At 42.1% G+C, this 14845-nt stretch overlaps 1 protein-coding gene across 1 annotated transcript in view; it reads left to right on the plus strand.

Annotated features, from left to right (window-relative positions):
• SYN3 (synapsin III) overlaps positions 1-14845 on the plus strand; it is a 447670-nt gene that overhangs the window by 51549 nt on the left and 381276 nt on the right. Inside the window, exon 3 of the mRNA XM_074375107.1 lies at positions 3484-3541. Within this exon, the coding sequence (XP_074231208.1) occupies positions 3484-3541 (58 nt within the window). The remainder of the gene's footprint in view (positions 1-3483; positions 3542-14845) is intronic.

A 14845-nucleotide genomic window follows, 5' to 3' on the forward strand; every position in this document is an offset into this window, starting at 1 on the left:
GCACAGATGGGACGGATCAAAGTGAGGTGAATGGTATTTCTGATCTGTAACCTCCAAGAGGGTAGGATTATGTTTGTTTGTGGGTCTCTGCACATGGCACCCATAGCCACAGAGCAAACACTTGATGGTTCTTTGTTGTCATTGTTGATTCTGTTTTGGGCCCTGGGCTGTATACTTTGGAGCTTTCAACGTGCTGGGAACCTTTCTGAGTACTTTGTATGGTGTGTCTCATTTAATCCTCGCAACACCCCTGTGGAATAGTTACTGTGATAATCCCCACTTCCCAGATGTGGAAACAGGCACATGGAGAGCCTCAGTGTTGAGTTGAGTTACCTAGGGTTGGACAGCGAGTGAGTGGTGGTGCTGGGATTGCATCCAGGTGGTCCGGCCCTGAGTCCACTACACTCTACTCACTGCCCTGTGCATAGAGGACCAAGTGAATTTCTCACCACACCTTGGCTGTTAGACCTTATCACCACTTGAAAAATGAGGAAACTATGACTGGAGGGGTTAAGTAACTTTTCCTAGAACATGTAGTGAGTGAGTTGTAGAGCTAAGATTTTGCCCAAACCTGTGTGATTCCAGATCCATGTTTTTTCCAGTACACCAGTGATTGTACTCATTGGTTGCCATCCTGAGGTCCCAGGCTCATATAATACTTCTTTTAAACTCAGGTGATAGGGTCCTCCGCCTTAAGTCCTACTCTGGCCCTTAAAGCTATACCCTTCCTGACAGCAGAAGAGGACCCTGCAGATTGCACTCTTAGATCATGCAGTGGGTAACCAGAATTGTAGAATTCCCTGCCCATAGGGACCCAGGCCCAGTTCCAGGGCCTGTGTAGGTCAGTTCCCAGATTCATTCTCCCCAGGGATGGCCAAGACACCGTTGATAGGTGTGGGCGAGGAGATGGAGTTTGGCCTCATGGGCTGAGCCATCCACAAGCATGCATAAGAAGCCCCAGTGATGCAGGACAGAGAGGAGGTGAGAGGAGAATGAGGAAGGTTGATGGGAACCAAGAACTGGTAACCCACATGCCACCACATTCTGGGTGGATCTCCAAGAATTCCAAGATGTTTAAATTATGATCCTTCCAGGTCATTATGAAGTTGTATTAGTCAAAGAGGGAAGACAAACATGCTTTATTTAAATGTTTGCTAGTTTAATCAATTTTAAATATGAGGTATATGATACATAGGCTTCCATTTGTTCTTTTGTTCCAGGCTCTACGAATATTAGAGGTGAACTTATTCCAGTGCCTGGAGTTTGCCAGCACTACGTTCCAAGATTCACAGTAAAATTCACAAACTATGTGAAAAGATTCCCTTTGCATGAGGCTGGCTGCACACACATTTTGTCAAAGACCATCCTGGGAGAAAAAATAAATCTTAGTTTCAAGTCACAGTAACAGCTCCTGTTCCTACTGAAGTCCTACCTAGTTGTCATCTAAGCCTGTCAACATTGTAAGAAAAAGTAGCATTAATATTAGAGCTGTCAGGCAGTAATTCGGGCAGTCTTAGAAAGAGATGAACTCCACTGCTGTCAGCTAAATGTAGGTAGAGAGACCCTTCAGAAGTAGAGAGACCCTTCAGGAGTAGACAGACTGCAGCTTGGTCAGAGAAATTGTAGCAAAGATACTTTCTTTCGTATATGGAAGGTTGAAATAAGAGATAGCAACATCCATGTTCCAGGGAAAAGAATAGAAGAAGAAACTAAGAAAAAGATTCTTGAATGTAATCCGTGAGATTACTGATTAGAACTCAATCACATGGCCACACCTAGCTGAATGGATAGTTGGGATATACATTTCTTGGTGCCAATCTATAAACTCTCTTACTGTGGAAAAAGAGGAGAATGGGGGTTGGGAGCAAAGAGCTGCCTCTGCCCCAGAGAAGGCTTATGGAAATGCTTAACACAGTGCTCAGATTACAGCAAGTCACAAAGAGCTATTAGTTTCATCAGACCAACAATCAAAAAAAGCAAATGGAAACTTGTGTTATTTTTGCTTTGAGGAAAAAGATCTAAACCCAGGAGCACTCCAACATTTGCTACTGTTTCTCAGGGCTGAGCAAAAGCATAGGTGTGGAAGTGGAAGTCCAGGATTCAAGCCACTTAGGCAATGTATTTCATCTCTCTGGGTTTCAGTTTTCTTGTCTATAGGATGGAAATAATAATACCCACCTCATGGTGGTGGCTGCAGGCATTAAATGAGAAAGACTATAGGTTAAAACATATAGTACAATTTGTAGCACAGAGTATGTACTCAACAAGTGTTTTCCCCCCATCTATTTCCTCAATCATTTATTCATTGAACAAATATTTTTTATTCTATTATTTATTTTTAATTTTAATTTCTTTTTGTTGAAGTACAGTTGGTCTACAATGTTATATTAATTTCTAGTGTACAGCATAGTGATTCAGTTATACATATACATATATATATATATTCCTTTTCATGTTCTTTTTCATTATAGCTATTACAAGGTATTGAATATAGTTCCCTGTGCTATACAGTAGGTCCTTGCTATTTATCTATTTTGTATATAGTAATTAGTGTCCTCAAATCCCAAACTCCCAATTTATCCCTCCATCCTGGCACTCTGGTAGGTGTTGAGAATAGAATGATGAGTAAGATAGATTGCTCATGACCTGAAGGAGCTGTTTTGTAGTTTTGATAGGACACAGGCATGAAACCTAGTTACTTATTGTAAGTAATTGTAATTGCAATAAGTGCTGTGAAACAAAAGTAGAGTATGAAAAGAGAATTTATATGAGGGGAGAGATGACTAAAGCAAAGACTAGGGTGCTTATAGAAAAAAATGGTCAAGTGGATGGATTTGAGAAATAATTAGAATGTAGGATCAACAGAGATAGGGAGAGAGACAGAGGTAACAAGAATGAAGTCTGTGTTTTTGCCTTGAGTGATGTGTAAATGGAATGCCATTTACTGATAATGGGAAGACAGAAGCGGAGGTTTAGAGGGAAGATAATAGAAGGATGGTTGGATGGATGGGTGGACAGACAAAGGGACAGATGAGGTCTGCTTCATTGGACAGATGGACACATAAAGCAATGAGTGGATGGATAGATCAATTTAATAAGTCCTGTATGAATTATATAGGGTTTAAATAAAAATAATTCTGCACTATTTACTTATGTAGGATTCTTTATCTCTTTTGATCCTTAAAATAATGCTTAGAAATATATCACACAGGTATTTATGTCTTCCTTTTACGGAAGGTATAACTGAGACACAGGGAGATAAAGCGACTTGGCAGAACCAGAACCTGAGTCTCTAGTCCTTCCATCCAGTACTCTTTCACCTCTCCCGCACAATACATATAAATAATGGGAAAATCATCAGTCTAGGTGGGAGGAGAGAGCTGGAAGGTAGGGAATGTGCACCTCTGGGGATAAGGTCTTTGGGAGAAGGGAGAAAAGAGTGAAGCAGTTTTTACTCAGTGGATTTCTTCTTCTCCTTTACAGGGCCAAGTATTTCCATGGAAAGAAGATGAATGGAGAGATTGAGATCCGAGTGGAACAGGTAGGTTGGAACTGAGTCTTTAGCACTATTGCCCTGACCTTTTCTATAATTGGAGCCATTCCCAGCAGCAGCCTTGGTCCCCATCCTATGTGGCTGTCATGAGCCAATTTACCAGAAAAATCCTGGCTTATACCTGGGAATCTTGTTAAAATCCAGGATTATTTAGTCCAATGGTTTTCAACCTTTTTGTTTTAGCAACAGAACCTTTCTTCAAGGGAAATCTCAAGTAGAAGCCCATTCTCAAAATAGAGACAAGTAGAGCTTCTCTGATGGAAATGGGCATAGGGAGCCTGAAAGTCTGTCTGCTCCATCCTGTTCCGCCTCCCTGCATTCCCCACCATGGTCCTTGGAACCACTTGGGATAAGAAGCACAATATAGGAACACAATGGGTTTGAACCTAGCTCCCTCATTTTCTAAGTATTGGGCAAATGGTTCTTTCTGTGTGTTATTTTCCTTGTGTCGTTGTTGTTGAGATTAAATTATGTCAAGCCTCAAAAGAGATTAGAATCTCAAATAGCGGCTCTTGTTACTACTAGTATCAACATCCATGCCCCTCATTTTGTGGGAAAGGAAGCACAGACTTGCCCAAGGCTGCATATGAGATCAGTTGCAGAATTAGGATGAGAATTTGAGGTCTCCAGATCTAGGGCTCCTCCCATTCATTCAGTTAACACTTGTTGGGGACCAACTTAATGCTAAGCACTGTCCTTGGCCTGAAGAGAGCACATCAGAACATGGGTTCTGGATCTAGACTCTAGTTTCAAATCCCAACTAACTGTGTGATGTTGGTTGAGCAATAGTTAAGCTCTCTGAAGCTCAGTTTCTTCTTCTTACAATTGGGGTAACACAGCATTAACTTCACAGAGTAGCTGTGAGGATCAAATGAGTTCATCCATGAAAAGTACTTAGAACAGCACCTGGCACATATCAATACTTTATAAATGTTACCCATTTGTCATAATCATCATTATCAAAGGCAAGCAGTTAATAAGATAGAAAAGGTCCCTGCTTTAAGATGAACTCAGAAAAGCACCACAAGAAAATAGAGAGGTGTGACTTTTCCAGCACTCTTTGAGTTTGGTGTGTTGGAGGAACAGAAAGCCTTTTTGGGCATCAAATTTGAATTGGCTTAGTATTAAAACACCTACAGCTTGAATTTCAATTTGATCCTGTGGCTTTCAAGTCAGTCCAGTGTCTACTGGTTTTCCTTCCATGGCAAAGAACAGGTTGTTTTTGTTCACTTAACGAGTATTTGTCAAACATCTACTGTGCTATTCACTAACATGTGGGGAACAAGGATATAGAAGCAGAGGCTCTGTCCCAAAAAGCCTGTGGTCTAGGAAGGGAGGCAAGATAAGTCTTCACAGAACCTCAACACAGGTGGAGTCCAGGAAAGAGGGGTCCAAACTTAGTGCCACAAGCACCAGAGGCCACAACTAATTGATGGAGTCAGAAGTGGCTTCAAGGAGTGGGTGGTATTTGAAATGGATCTTAAAGGGTGAATAGGATTTCAATAAGTGGAGATGGCAATGGAAAGAATGTATGAGACTGAAGCAGCATAAGGAGACTGGAAGTACAAGGTGTGGAATGATGTGGGGACACTGTCTTTCCTTGGCCTGCACCTGAACATCTTCCCAGAGTCCCTCTCAGAGAAGAGTGCCACCATCTACCTTCTGCCTTAGCCAAAAACCCGCACGGTCTCCTGGATACCTCCCTCTCCCTCCACCACTGCACTCATTCAATGGCCAGATGCTGCTGTCTCCACACCCCACATCTCTCTGTCCATCCACTTCTCTCCACTCCCATTGCCTACATCCTTGGCTGAACCATCATCAGCTCTCATCCAGTCTTCCTAATCAGTAGCCTCCTAATTTCATCTTTTCATCCACTTTCAATGTATTTTTTGTGCTAAAACCAGAGTGACCTTTCTAAAAAAGCAAATTAGATTTTTTTAAAGTGTTAGTTTTAAAATTCATTTCTCAAAGTCTCCTTATCTGAGCTTTCCCACTCCATTCTAAGTCAGGTAACCTGTTTATTCCCTTTTCATAGCACCCCAGCTTTTCCTTTCTAGCCCTTATCTGGGTTTTTAACCACATAGTTAGATGTGGGATGATTTGCATGCAGGCAGGGACCATGGCTGTTTAGATCTCACTCTGTTAAATAACACAGGGCCTGGCACATACTAGAACGGAAGCAAATATTTGCAGAATGAATAACTGATGGATTCCACAGATTCCAGGCTACGGAGATAAATCACTGTTCCTTAATCTCCATTCAAAAATTTGAGTTTTCCATAAACCATCTGGTAAATGCTTGGTTGCCAGTTTAGCTAGCCCTGTCTCATTACATTTGTGAAAGCCTTCAGGGGCTTGTTTTAATTTTACCTTTTAATATCAGTGCTGCCCCTGGCCCAACTTATGGGTGCAAAAACTATAAGCAGGAGCATCAGAGGGAATTGCTCTAAGAATAACTCACCCAGGACACTGGGGACACTCAGCTAGTATATGAGGGCTACAATCAAGCTGGAAAATGTTGGCTAGTTTAGAATCATCTTGATTTTCAGTCACCTCCCTCCATGTCACCCAGAAGGCAAATTAGCCAGGATACCAATTAGCAGGTCATTTGGGCATTTTTCTATGGAAGATATTCCTTCCTAAACTCATTTTAGAGTCTGAATTGTTTGTCTCCTCCCATCTGGATCAGTGGGTGGGTCACATAAGCATCCCCCCTAGGAATCTCACATGCATCCTCTAGTGCTTAGGAAAAGCCTTAGGATGGAAGCCACTGTTTAGTCTGAGTTGGCCTCACATTTCGGAATTCTGTCTCCCAACTAAGGGCCAAATTAACCAGATAATTGCACTGTCTGGGTTTTGCTGGACAGAACGAATGAGTTAGTTGTGGTTGGCCTAGAGGAAGCCTCCGCCCCTTCTCTCCACCCTCTTTCCCCAGTTTAAAAACTGTTTGCCTCAGCTTTTGCAGAGCCAGAAATCAAGAAGCCCTGGGGAGGCCAGTGGGGGGAACTGCCTCATGTTGCATTCCATTACCCAGAATGCCCTGTTGGCTCTGCGGGGCCTCACAGCTGTGTCCTAGAAGGGCCTGAGAGGTTCCGGCCAGGGTGGTTGGCATGTCAAGCTCTCCTCTGTTTATTTTTGAGGCAAAGGGTCTCTTTCTCCACAGGTACAAGTCACCCCTCTGTGGGACTCGGCAATGAGATTGATGAATGGATTAATATCAAGTAGACTCACAGTTCTGAGACTAGCAGGACTTGGTGGGGCAGAGCCTTGGGCTTCATGCTTCTCTAATAAAGAAGGCTGAAATTACAACAGTCAGTCTTTCCTTGGTGTTAGTGGAGGTACCAAAGCATGAGGAATGACAGTGCCTTGCTCCAGCAGATGGTGGGAAAGAAGAGAGAAGGTGAAGATCCTTCTCTTTTGAAGCTGGGCAAGCACAGATTTCCATACAGTGGAGTCTTGTCCTTGTGTGATGTTGGAGTTGAGATGGGGTGGGGAAGATGTGTATGGATCCCAGAGAAGGCTGTTGGTTGGAGTCCTGTTCATCTTCTGCCCTTTATCTATTTCCTTAACTAAAATGTCTTCTGGAATCAAAGGTGGAATTTCTCTCTTTAAATATTTTAAACATTCAAGATCGCCGTGTATGTTTTTTCTCATACCCACTTTAGCCTATCATCCACATTTCTTTCTGGGGCAACGTTTCTTAGAGTGGACTTAACTGTAGATATTGACATAAAGGCCATGTGATATTTCAAGAAACAATAGTCAATGAGGTAGAGAAATGGAGATTGGATGTTAATGCATTTTTGTGGATTGGTAACAGGTTGGACATCACCCCGATCAGGAACTGACTACTTGATAGTAATACACCTTAAGAGAAATACATCTAATGCTTTGCCAACGAGCTCTGTCTGCCTTGGCTCTGTTCTGTTTCTCCTTCTTAACAGTGATTTATTGAATTACATTTGCCGATGACTTGAAGTTAATGGGAGCAAGAGTACTGGATTAAATCTGATGCGATCAAACTGAATGGGGATACAATATAAGGTCCCATTAAAAAACTCAGCTGAAGAGGAGCAGGATTGGGGAGACTTAGCTTATTAAAATAGCATGAGGGAAAAGAAGACCTAAAATTTGAGTTGAACAAATTCTTAATATTTGTGAGAGGAAGTATGGTATGGAGGTTAAGATTGTGGCTCCAGAGTAAGATAAATTAGAGATGGAATTTCAGCTCCACCATATTTTAGCTGTGTTGACCTTCCACTTATAACATCTCTAGGCATCAGTTTCTTCATCTGAAAAATGAGTATAATAATATCTACCCCCTAGAGTTAATGTGTGGAGTGAATGAGTCAGTGTAAGTATTTTGTTTGGCATAGTTTCTGGCACATATATTAAGAGCTCAGTAACTGTAGTTATGGTTATTACTCCCCCCAAACCTAATGCCACTGCAGGCTTCATTATCAAAGTACAGCATTTAGAGTCCAGGAAGGTGATGGCACACACACACTCTCTCTCTCTCTCTCTCACTATTCTAGTTAGACTCTTGTGAGAGATCCAGTTATACCGTCCTACTGGGAGAAGGTAGTAGCAACCTGGAATGACTTCTGAAGAGAGTGGCTAAAGTGAGAGAAGCAAAGAAAATCAGTGTAAGCAACTGGAGATGTTTAGTCCAGAGAAAGAGAGGTCTTTGGTAGGACCCACTCTATTCTTTGTAAATATCTACCACCTGAATGAGTGGTTGAAAAGGGTGATAGCTACCATATGTTGAGTACTTACAAGATAAGGATAAATGCTTTTTGTTGTTGGGATGGACACTGTCATTGCCTCTATCTTACAGAAGCTGAGGCTCAGAGGGAATAAGTGGCTTTCCCAAGGTAGCCTGATTTATAATTGGCAGGAGCCTGTTTTTGAACCCAGACAGTCTGAATTAAGAGTCCCCCTCTTATCTACTACATTTTTCTGCCAGTGCTGCAGATATCAAGAACAATAACCAAGTGTATTGGGTAAGTCACTTTACATGCTTAATCTCATTCCAACCTACTATATCCCTTTGAGGTGGGTACTATGACTCCCCATTTGGTAGATGAAGAAACTAAGGCTCAGAAAGGTTAAAAACCCTGTTTGAAAGAAGTGCTAGAAGAGGAATTTGAACCCAGGTTTCATCTGCATTTGTGCTGAGCCACCAGCCTATAATGTTTCCCTGGATTAGAGTTCAGACTAATGGTATAATCTTACAACATGATGGATTTCAACTTGGTATAAACAGAAACTTCAGCAGTGCTGAGTAATGATGAATGGACCACATCCTTTTGGTAGGTAGGAAGTCCCTGTGCTGGAAATGCTCCAGCAGAAACTAGATGGTTAATTTGGGAAATATTTCATAGGAAATTTATGTACCTAATTGGAGATAACTTTTATTATTTTTTTTGCATAAAGGTAATATATTCAGCTAGTCAAAAGTTGAAAAAGTGAGAAATGGTATGTGGTGAAAACCCTACCTCCAGCCATGCTCCCATCAGATCTAGTTTTCTTTGACCATTCATTTCACTGTTTATTAGGCAGTTCATTTAACCATTATCCCTTGTTCTTTGGGCAACTTTCCAGAGAGATTTTAAATGCAGTGGTCAAATACACATATATGTATATTTTCTTTTGCTTTTCATTCATGGTAGCTGGTCAGAAAAAAAATAAAGCATTGTAAGTATTTCAGAGGAGTATTGAATAAGGAAGATTCATTCCAAATGGGTCAAAAGGGGAAAATCATATAACCCAGAGCCACAGCAGTTCTCTGTTCACTGTTGTCACTGCCACTGCTGGGTATGCCACTATCACCAGTGCAGAACCATGAGCCTGCACTCCCACCGATGCTGCAGGAATTGCACCAACCTGCTCTAACTGCTATTGCTGTTAGTGAAGCTTCTGTTGTTACCCCCAGAAATGGAATGGTTGCCATCATCTTCCTAACATCAGCTCTTGCATGCAGATCTCCCACTGGTTGAAATTAACTGGAATCATGTCAAAAGAACGTGGAAATTGTAGAGTTAGGCTTTCCACTCCTGTAGTGCAGGAGAGAATGTAGAAGGATAGACGTGGGGCTGTGTGGCAGTAGACAGTAAGAGGCACAATCCATCCCTTTAGGTGCTTATCATCCACACATACCCTTCTGCTTATCCACACTGTTCTGCACTCTGACTTTTCACTTAATATATCTTAGGGTTTATTGCATGAAAGTATGTGCACAGTTGCCTCATTCTTGTTAATGATTGTTGAGGGTAATCATCTGGATATACCATAATTTATTTTCCGTAATTTTACTGTTATAAACAATGCTAAACCTATGGCATTTCAAACATTTGTTTGCAATATCCATAGGCTTCCTTTCTAGAATAGAAAAACTGGTTATAAAAGTATTGCATGGAGTGAGTGCTATAATGCACCTTGAGGAATAAAAGACTTTTCTTCTAGCTGCTGGCATTGATACTGAAAGACAGCCATCAGCTGTCAGCCCTCATTCAGAAGTGACTCACTCAGGGTGACATCTCTTGTGATCCTGACTAATACAAGATATAAAGACCTAGATCCTTTACTCCAATTTGAGACAGCTCTGAAGGGCCATCCCAGCTTCAGAGCTCTCTGTGGGGTTGGCAGAAGCCTCTGCTGAGATAGCAGTGCAGCCTGATTTCTCCCTATGCCCAGTCCTGCTTCATTCCATTTTCTTCCCTTCCAGTGGTGGTGATTCCCAGAGTGCTCCCTAATGTATCTCTCATAGGCTAACATCCATCTCAGAGTCTGCCTCCTCGGACATTTAGAAATCTGATAGGTATTGCTAAATTACCCTCCATAGCAGTTGTATGGATGATCTATAGGATCTTTTGGATCTGGATTTCTAGGACTCTACATGACCCATGGGTTCTGGAGACCATCCTGCACAGAATGCTCCCTTGGTTACAGCCCAAGCATTGATGCTGAAGTCTGAAGTGCTCCATAATTTGTTCTTCCTATTTGACCTCCTTATATTTGAAATTCACCAGAGCTTGCCGTTTCTCTGCAGGGCTGCGTCCAGCAGAACTCTACCCGCTCTGATCCACTAAGCCTTGTTTTGTTAACACAATCCTCCAAGATTTATTTGTTTGGCTTGGCTTACCCTGACCTCAGACGTTCTGTTTTGTATTATTTTTAAAAGCGTGCAGGTCTCCATGGAGGTTTTTTTTTTCTTTTCAAATCTAAGAACCAGCTGGAGGAATTAAAAAAAAAAAAAGCAGGTGGGTCACTAGAGCTATTAGCTGAAACATAACTCATTAGAGGAGCAAGTGTTTCTCTCCTTAACCATGACATTGATTGATGTGGGTTTATCGCCATCCTGGGTCTGCCTTTAGGCTCACTGACTTAAGAAGGCAATAGGGAAATGGATAAAAAAATAATAAAATAATCATGGTGATGGTAGCAAAATTTTATTGAATGTGACTGTATGCTAGGGGCATGTTATGTCCTTCCCATGCATGAATTCATTTAATCCCCACGATATGCCTGTTGCTGAAGAAACTGAGGCTTGGAGAGCTTAAATAAATTACCAAGGCAAGATCTCACAGCAAGGAAGAATGTGGGGGATTTGAATCCAGGTTCAGCCAACTCCATGGCCCTATTTCTTTACTGAAGTAGATCTATCAGCGTACATATTGGGTCTTGAACTTGCCTTCATCAAGGTTTTTGCCTTTCCTCTTTGTTCAGGCTCTTTGAGCACATAATTCCACCATCCCTTCCTATTTCTCCCGACTTACTTGATCTACTGGATAAATTACAAGTTCTTAGGAGATGTTCTTCCAGCAAAAGACTCCTCCTTTCCTGACCAACCCTATTGGCTCTCACTCATTAGTTGATGTTTCTGGCTTATTGCTGCATAGTTAATGATTCTGCTTGTTCTTTGTTTTCCCTGAAGAGTTAATGTTTGCTATTTGTCTTGAAGTGTAGCTATATGTCTTCAGATTACATGAATAGTGTTAATAGCTCAGACTCTGGAGCCAGACCACCTGGGTTTAAATATCAGCTCTGCCATTTCCTGAGTGATCTTGAGGAAGTAGTTTGACTTTTCTGGGCCTCACTTTCCTCATATGTAACATGAAAATAACAACAACAACAACAATATGTACGTATAAAGTTGTTGTGAGAATGAAATAATTTACCATGTGTGAAGAACACAGAGCAGATACTGGCATATAGAAAGTGCTCAATGAATGTTAGTAGCTATTTTTACAGTCACCTTCACATCATTGAACACATGTTGTCTGAGTAGTTTCTAGGTTTCAGTTTCTGGGATTATTCAGAAGTGAAAAGGATATAATCCATGCACTAAAGAACTTTGCTGTGTAGTTGGGGGATAAGAAATATAAACAGTTCATGCTTATAGATTTTTTATTATTGATTTATTTGTTTATATTATTTATATATATCCAATAATATTTTCTATTGAGACATGGCACTCAATTGGTACCTGGTGTGAATTTCCAACTTTTCCTTAGTAGCAGAGAGCACAGGTCCTGGTCAAGGTGTCCAATGAATGTTCAGTAAGTGTGAGTGGATGGATGATGTGGCACAGTAATAGAAGACTGGAGCCAGAAGAGGACTTTGGAGATCATCTAATCCAACCTCCTTAACAGCTGAGAGGTTCAGAGAGGGAAGTGGCTATTCCTAGCACACACATCAAATTATTGTTGGAGTTCAAACTGTGGAGAACTGAGGCTCTCATCTCCCATGTCATTGTTTTCCCAACTACATTCCTCCTCTTGCCAATATTATCTTTTGTCTTCCCCTTTTAAGAACCCATTAGTCCCTTCTGATGGTTTTAATAGCAGACAAATTAATCTAATTCTCTAGTCATGAAGTTCGTACTTTCCACATTTACCCACAAGAGGCTTTCTTCTTTGAGTAGGGTGGCAGTAGGGTGATTGTCTAGGAAGGATGCTGACAACAGCTGATAGCCAACGGAGAACTCCAAAGAGTGCAGTGGGGGAAGTGTTGAGGCCATGGTTGGATGACCCCTGCTGTTTTAAAATTTAGGGATTGCTTTGCCAGTGGAATTATCCTTCACAGCCCACCTCCATGCTTGACTGTACCTTAACCAGCAATGAGAAGAAGGGACCAGCGGGGATAAAAGCTAGTCCCTCTTGCACTGAGAAGGCCTGCTCACAGTTCCTTAGCCTCTATCTGCCAAGTTTGGTGATTTACCCTTTCTAACTGCTACCCCACACCGCCAACATCTGCCCTGCCCTCTGTTAGAATCGTAGATAGATGAGACTCCAGTGGAAATTAAGTAGATGTTCTGAAGGAGAACTCAGTAAGCCCTTTAATTTCTTGAGGGATGTGTAATAAAAAAGTAAACAGAACTTGTCGTATCTTAACTTACTCCTTCATTCAAGAAACACTTACTGAGCACCTGCTTTGTACTTGGCCTTACTGACAGAGCCCTCCACTCTTAAAGTGTTCTTCTTCTGGTGGAAAGATAGACACTGGGGGCAGTGACTGTCATACATTGTGGTGAGGGCTGTCATGGAGATCCGTGCAAAGCCTGGTGGAGCACAGAAGAGGGAGGGATCATCAACTTTACCTTGGGACACTCTTAGGAATGGCTTCCCAGAAAAGCTCAACTGAGGCTTGGGGATGAGAATTAGCTGAGTGCCAGGCCAGGAAGACCTTCCCACTAAAGAGCATGTTTTAAATCTCAACTTGTCACATGTAGGGAAAATGACAGGGTCTAGGCTGCATGCAAAATGGTAGTGGAAGATGAAGCAGGAAAAGAGGATAGAGGACAGTCTCTCTTCAGGGTGGGCTTTGTATGACAAGGCATGTGACTAGAAATTGTGTTCCAGAGGCAGTGGGGACATACTTATTGGACTTTTTAAGCCATGGAGTGCTGTGATCATGTTTTCACTTTAGGATGCTAGTGGTTTTAAAAGATGGATTGGGTAGGAATGGTAGCATGAGACTGGAGGCAGAGAAACTCAGCTCTGTATTGAGTGTAAAAGACACTTTATCCTTGAATATTATACTAGGGGATGAGGTTCATGGAAAGAACTTCATAAAATGCATGTACATCCCTGCCTCTGTTCTTTAGCCGCTTAAGCTTCATTCTCATACCTGTAACTTGCATTTGAGAGTAGAAGAGATGCCCTATTTTCCTTGAAACAGAGAGAATGGAACCAGACCCACGAGGTGTGTTCGAGCTGGCATTGCATAAAAGCAAACCACTGTCAACTGCATCTTATTCACCAACTTATTCCCAGCCACTTGCTCTGACCCGTTTCACACCCACATTCCAACTTACTCCCAAGCTACCTAATCTCTGGCCTTGTGATTCCTTCAACTGCTTATGCTCTCCCTCCTCTGCTTCTTTCTGCCCCTCCCCACACCACTTCTCCAGCCTTGACCTTCAGCTTTTGCTCGGTCACTCTTTACATTTGCTGCCAGCTCTGCTGTCATCTCCACCATTTGGGGTCTGGCTCACTCTCTGACAAGAGGAGACCCTGCTGGGCTCACCCCAGCCCTGCTAGCAGCCCCTGCCCAGATGTGCTCGCACACAGGATTTCAGTCTTTGCATTTCAGTAGGAATCAAGGGTTATTAATTAACCCAGGGTGGAACCTATTATGAAACATCCCAGAAAGCTGGAACAAACCAAAGGGACTTCTGAACTCGCAGCAGGGAAAAAATGCCTTTTAATTGACTTGGATGACTTCACCACAAAAATCTGTCTGGCTGTTATGCTAAACTGGAAACTAATCTATTAGATTGTCTAAGGAATCTCCCAGCCCACCCTGACCAGAATCTCCTGAGGAGGGGAGTGGGGCCGACACATAAACAGGACGTGTGCTTTGAAATGGCCTCTTTTGGATCAGACCCAGTCTGGCTGCTTTTTCTAGACCTTGGGAAAGAGAGGAGAGGCTGATATCTGAGAATGAGTTTATATGCCCTACAATGTCTGTCTTTAACATCACATAGGAGCTTTCCTAAGGCGCTGCTTCCTTTAGAATAGAATTCAGCCTGAGTTGAACCTGTCTTGGACCACTTCTCTCAGGGAGTTTAGAGAGTGACATGAGATAATTTCTACAGATGGTGTTGTCATGTACATGACAGCTGTGCAGCTTGGGCTTGGGAGGGATTAGTGAAAACAACCAGTGTCTAATCACATGTTTTCTAAATGCCAGGCACATGCTGAGCATTTCACATAGATTAGTTTATTTATCCTCATCACAACTCTATGAAGAGTAGATACTATGAGTTCCCCCACTCTCCAGATG

This window comes from Camelus bactrianus, chromosome 12, assembly GCF_048773025.1.
Source record: "Camelus bactrianus isolate YW-2024 breed Bactrian camel chromosome 12, ASM4877302v1, whole genome shotgun sequence".
NCBI lineage: Eukaryota > Metazoa > Chordata > Mammalia > Artiodactyla > Camelidae > Camelus > Camelus bactrianus.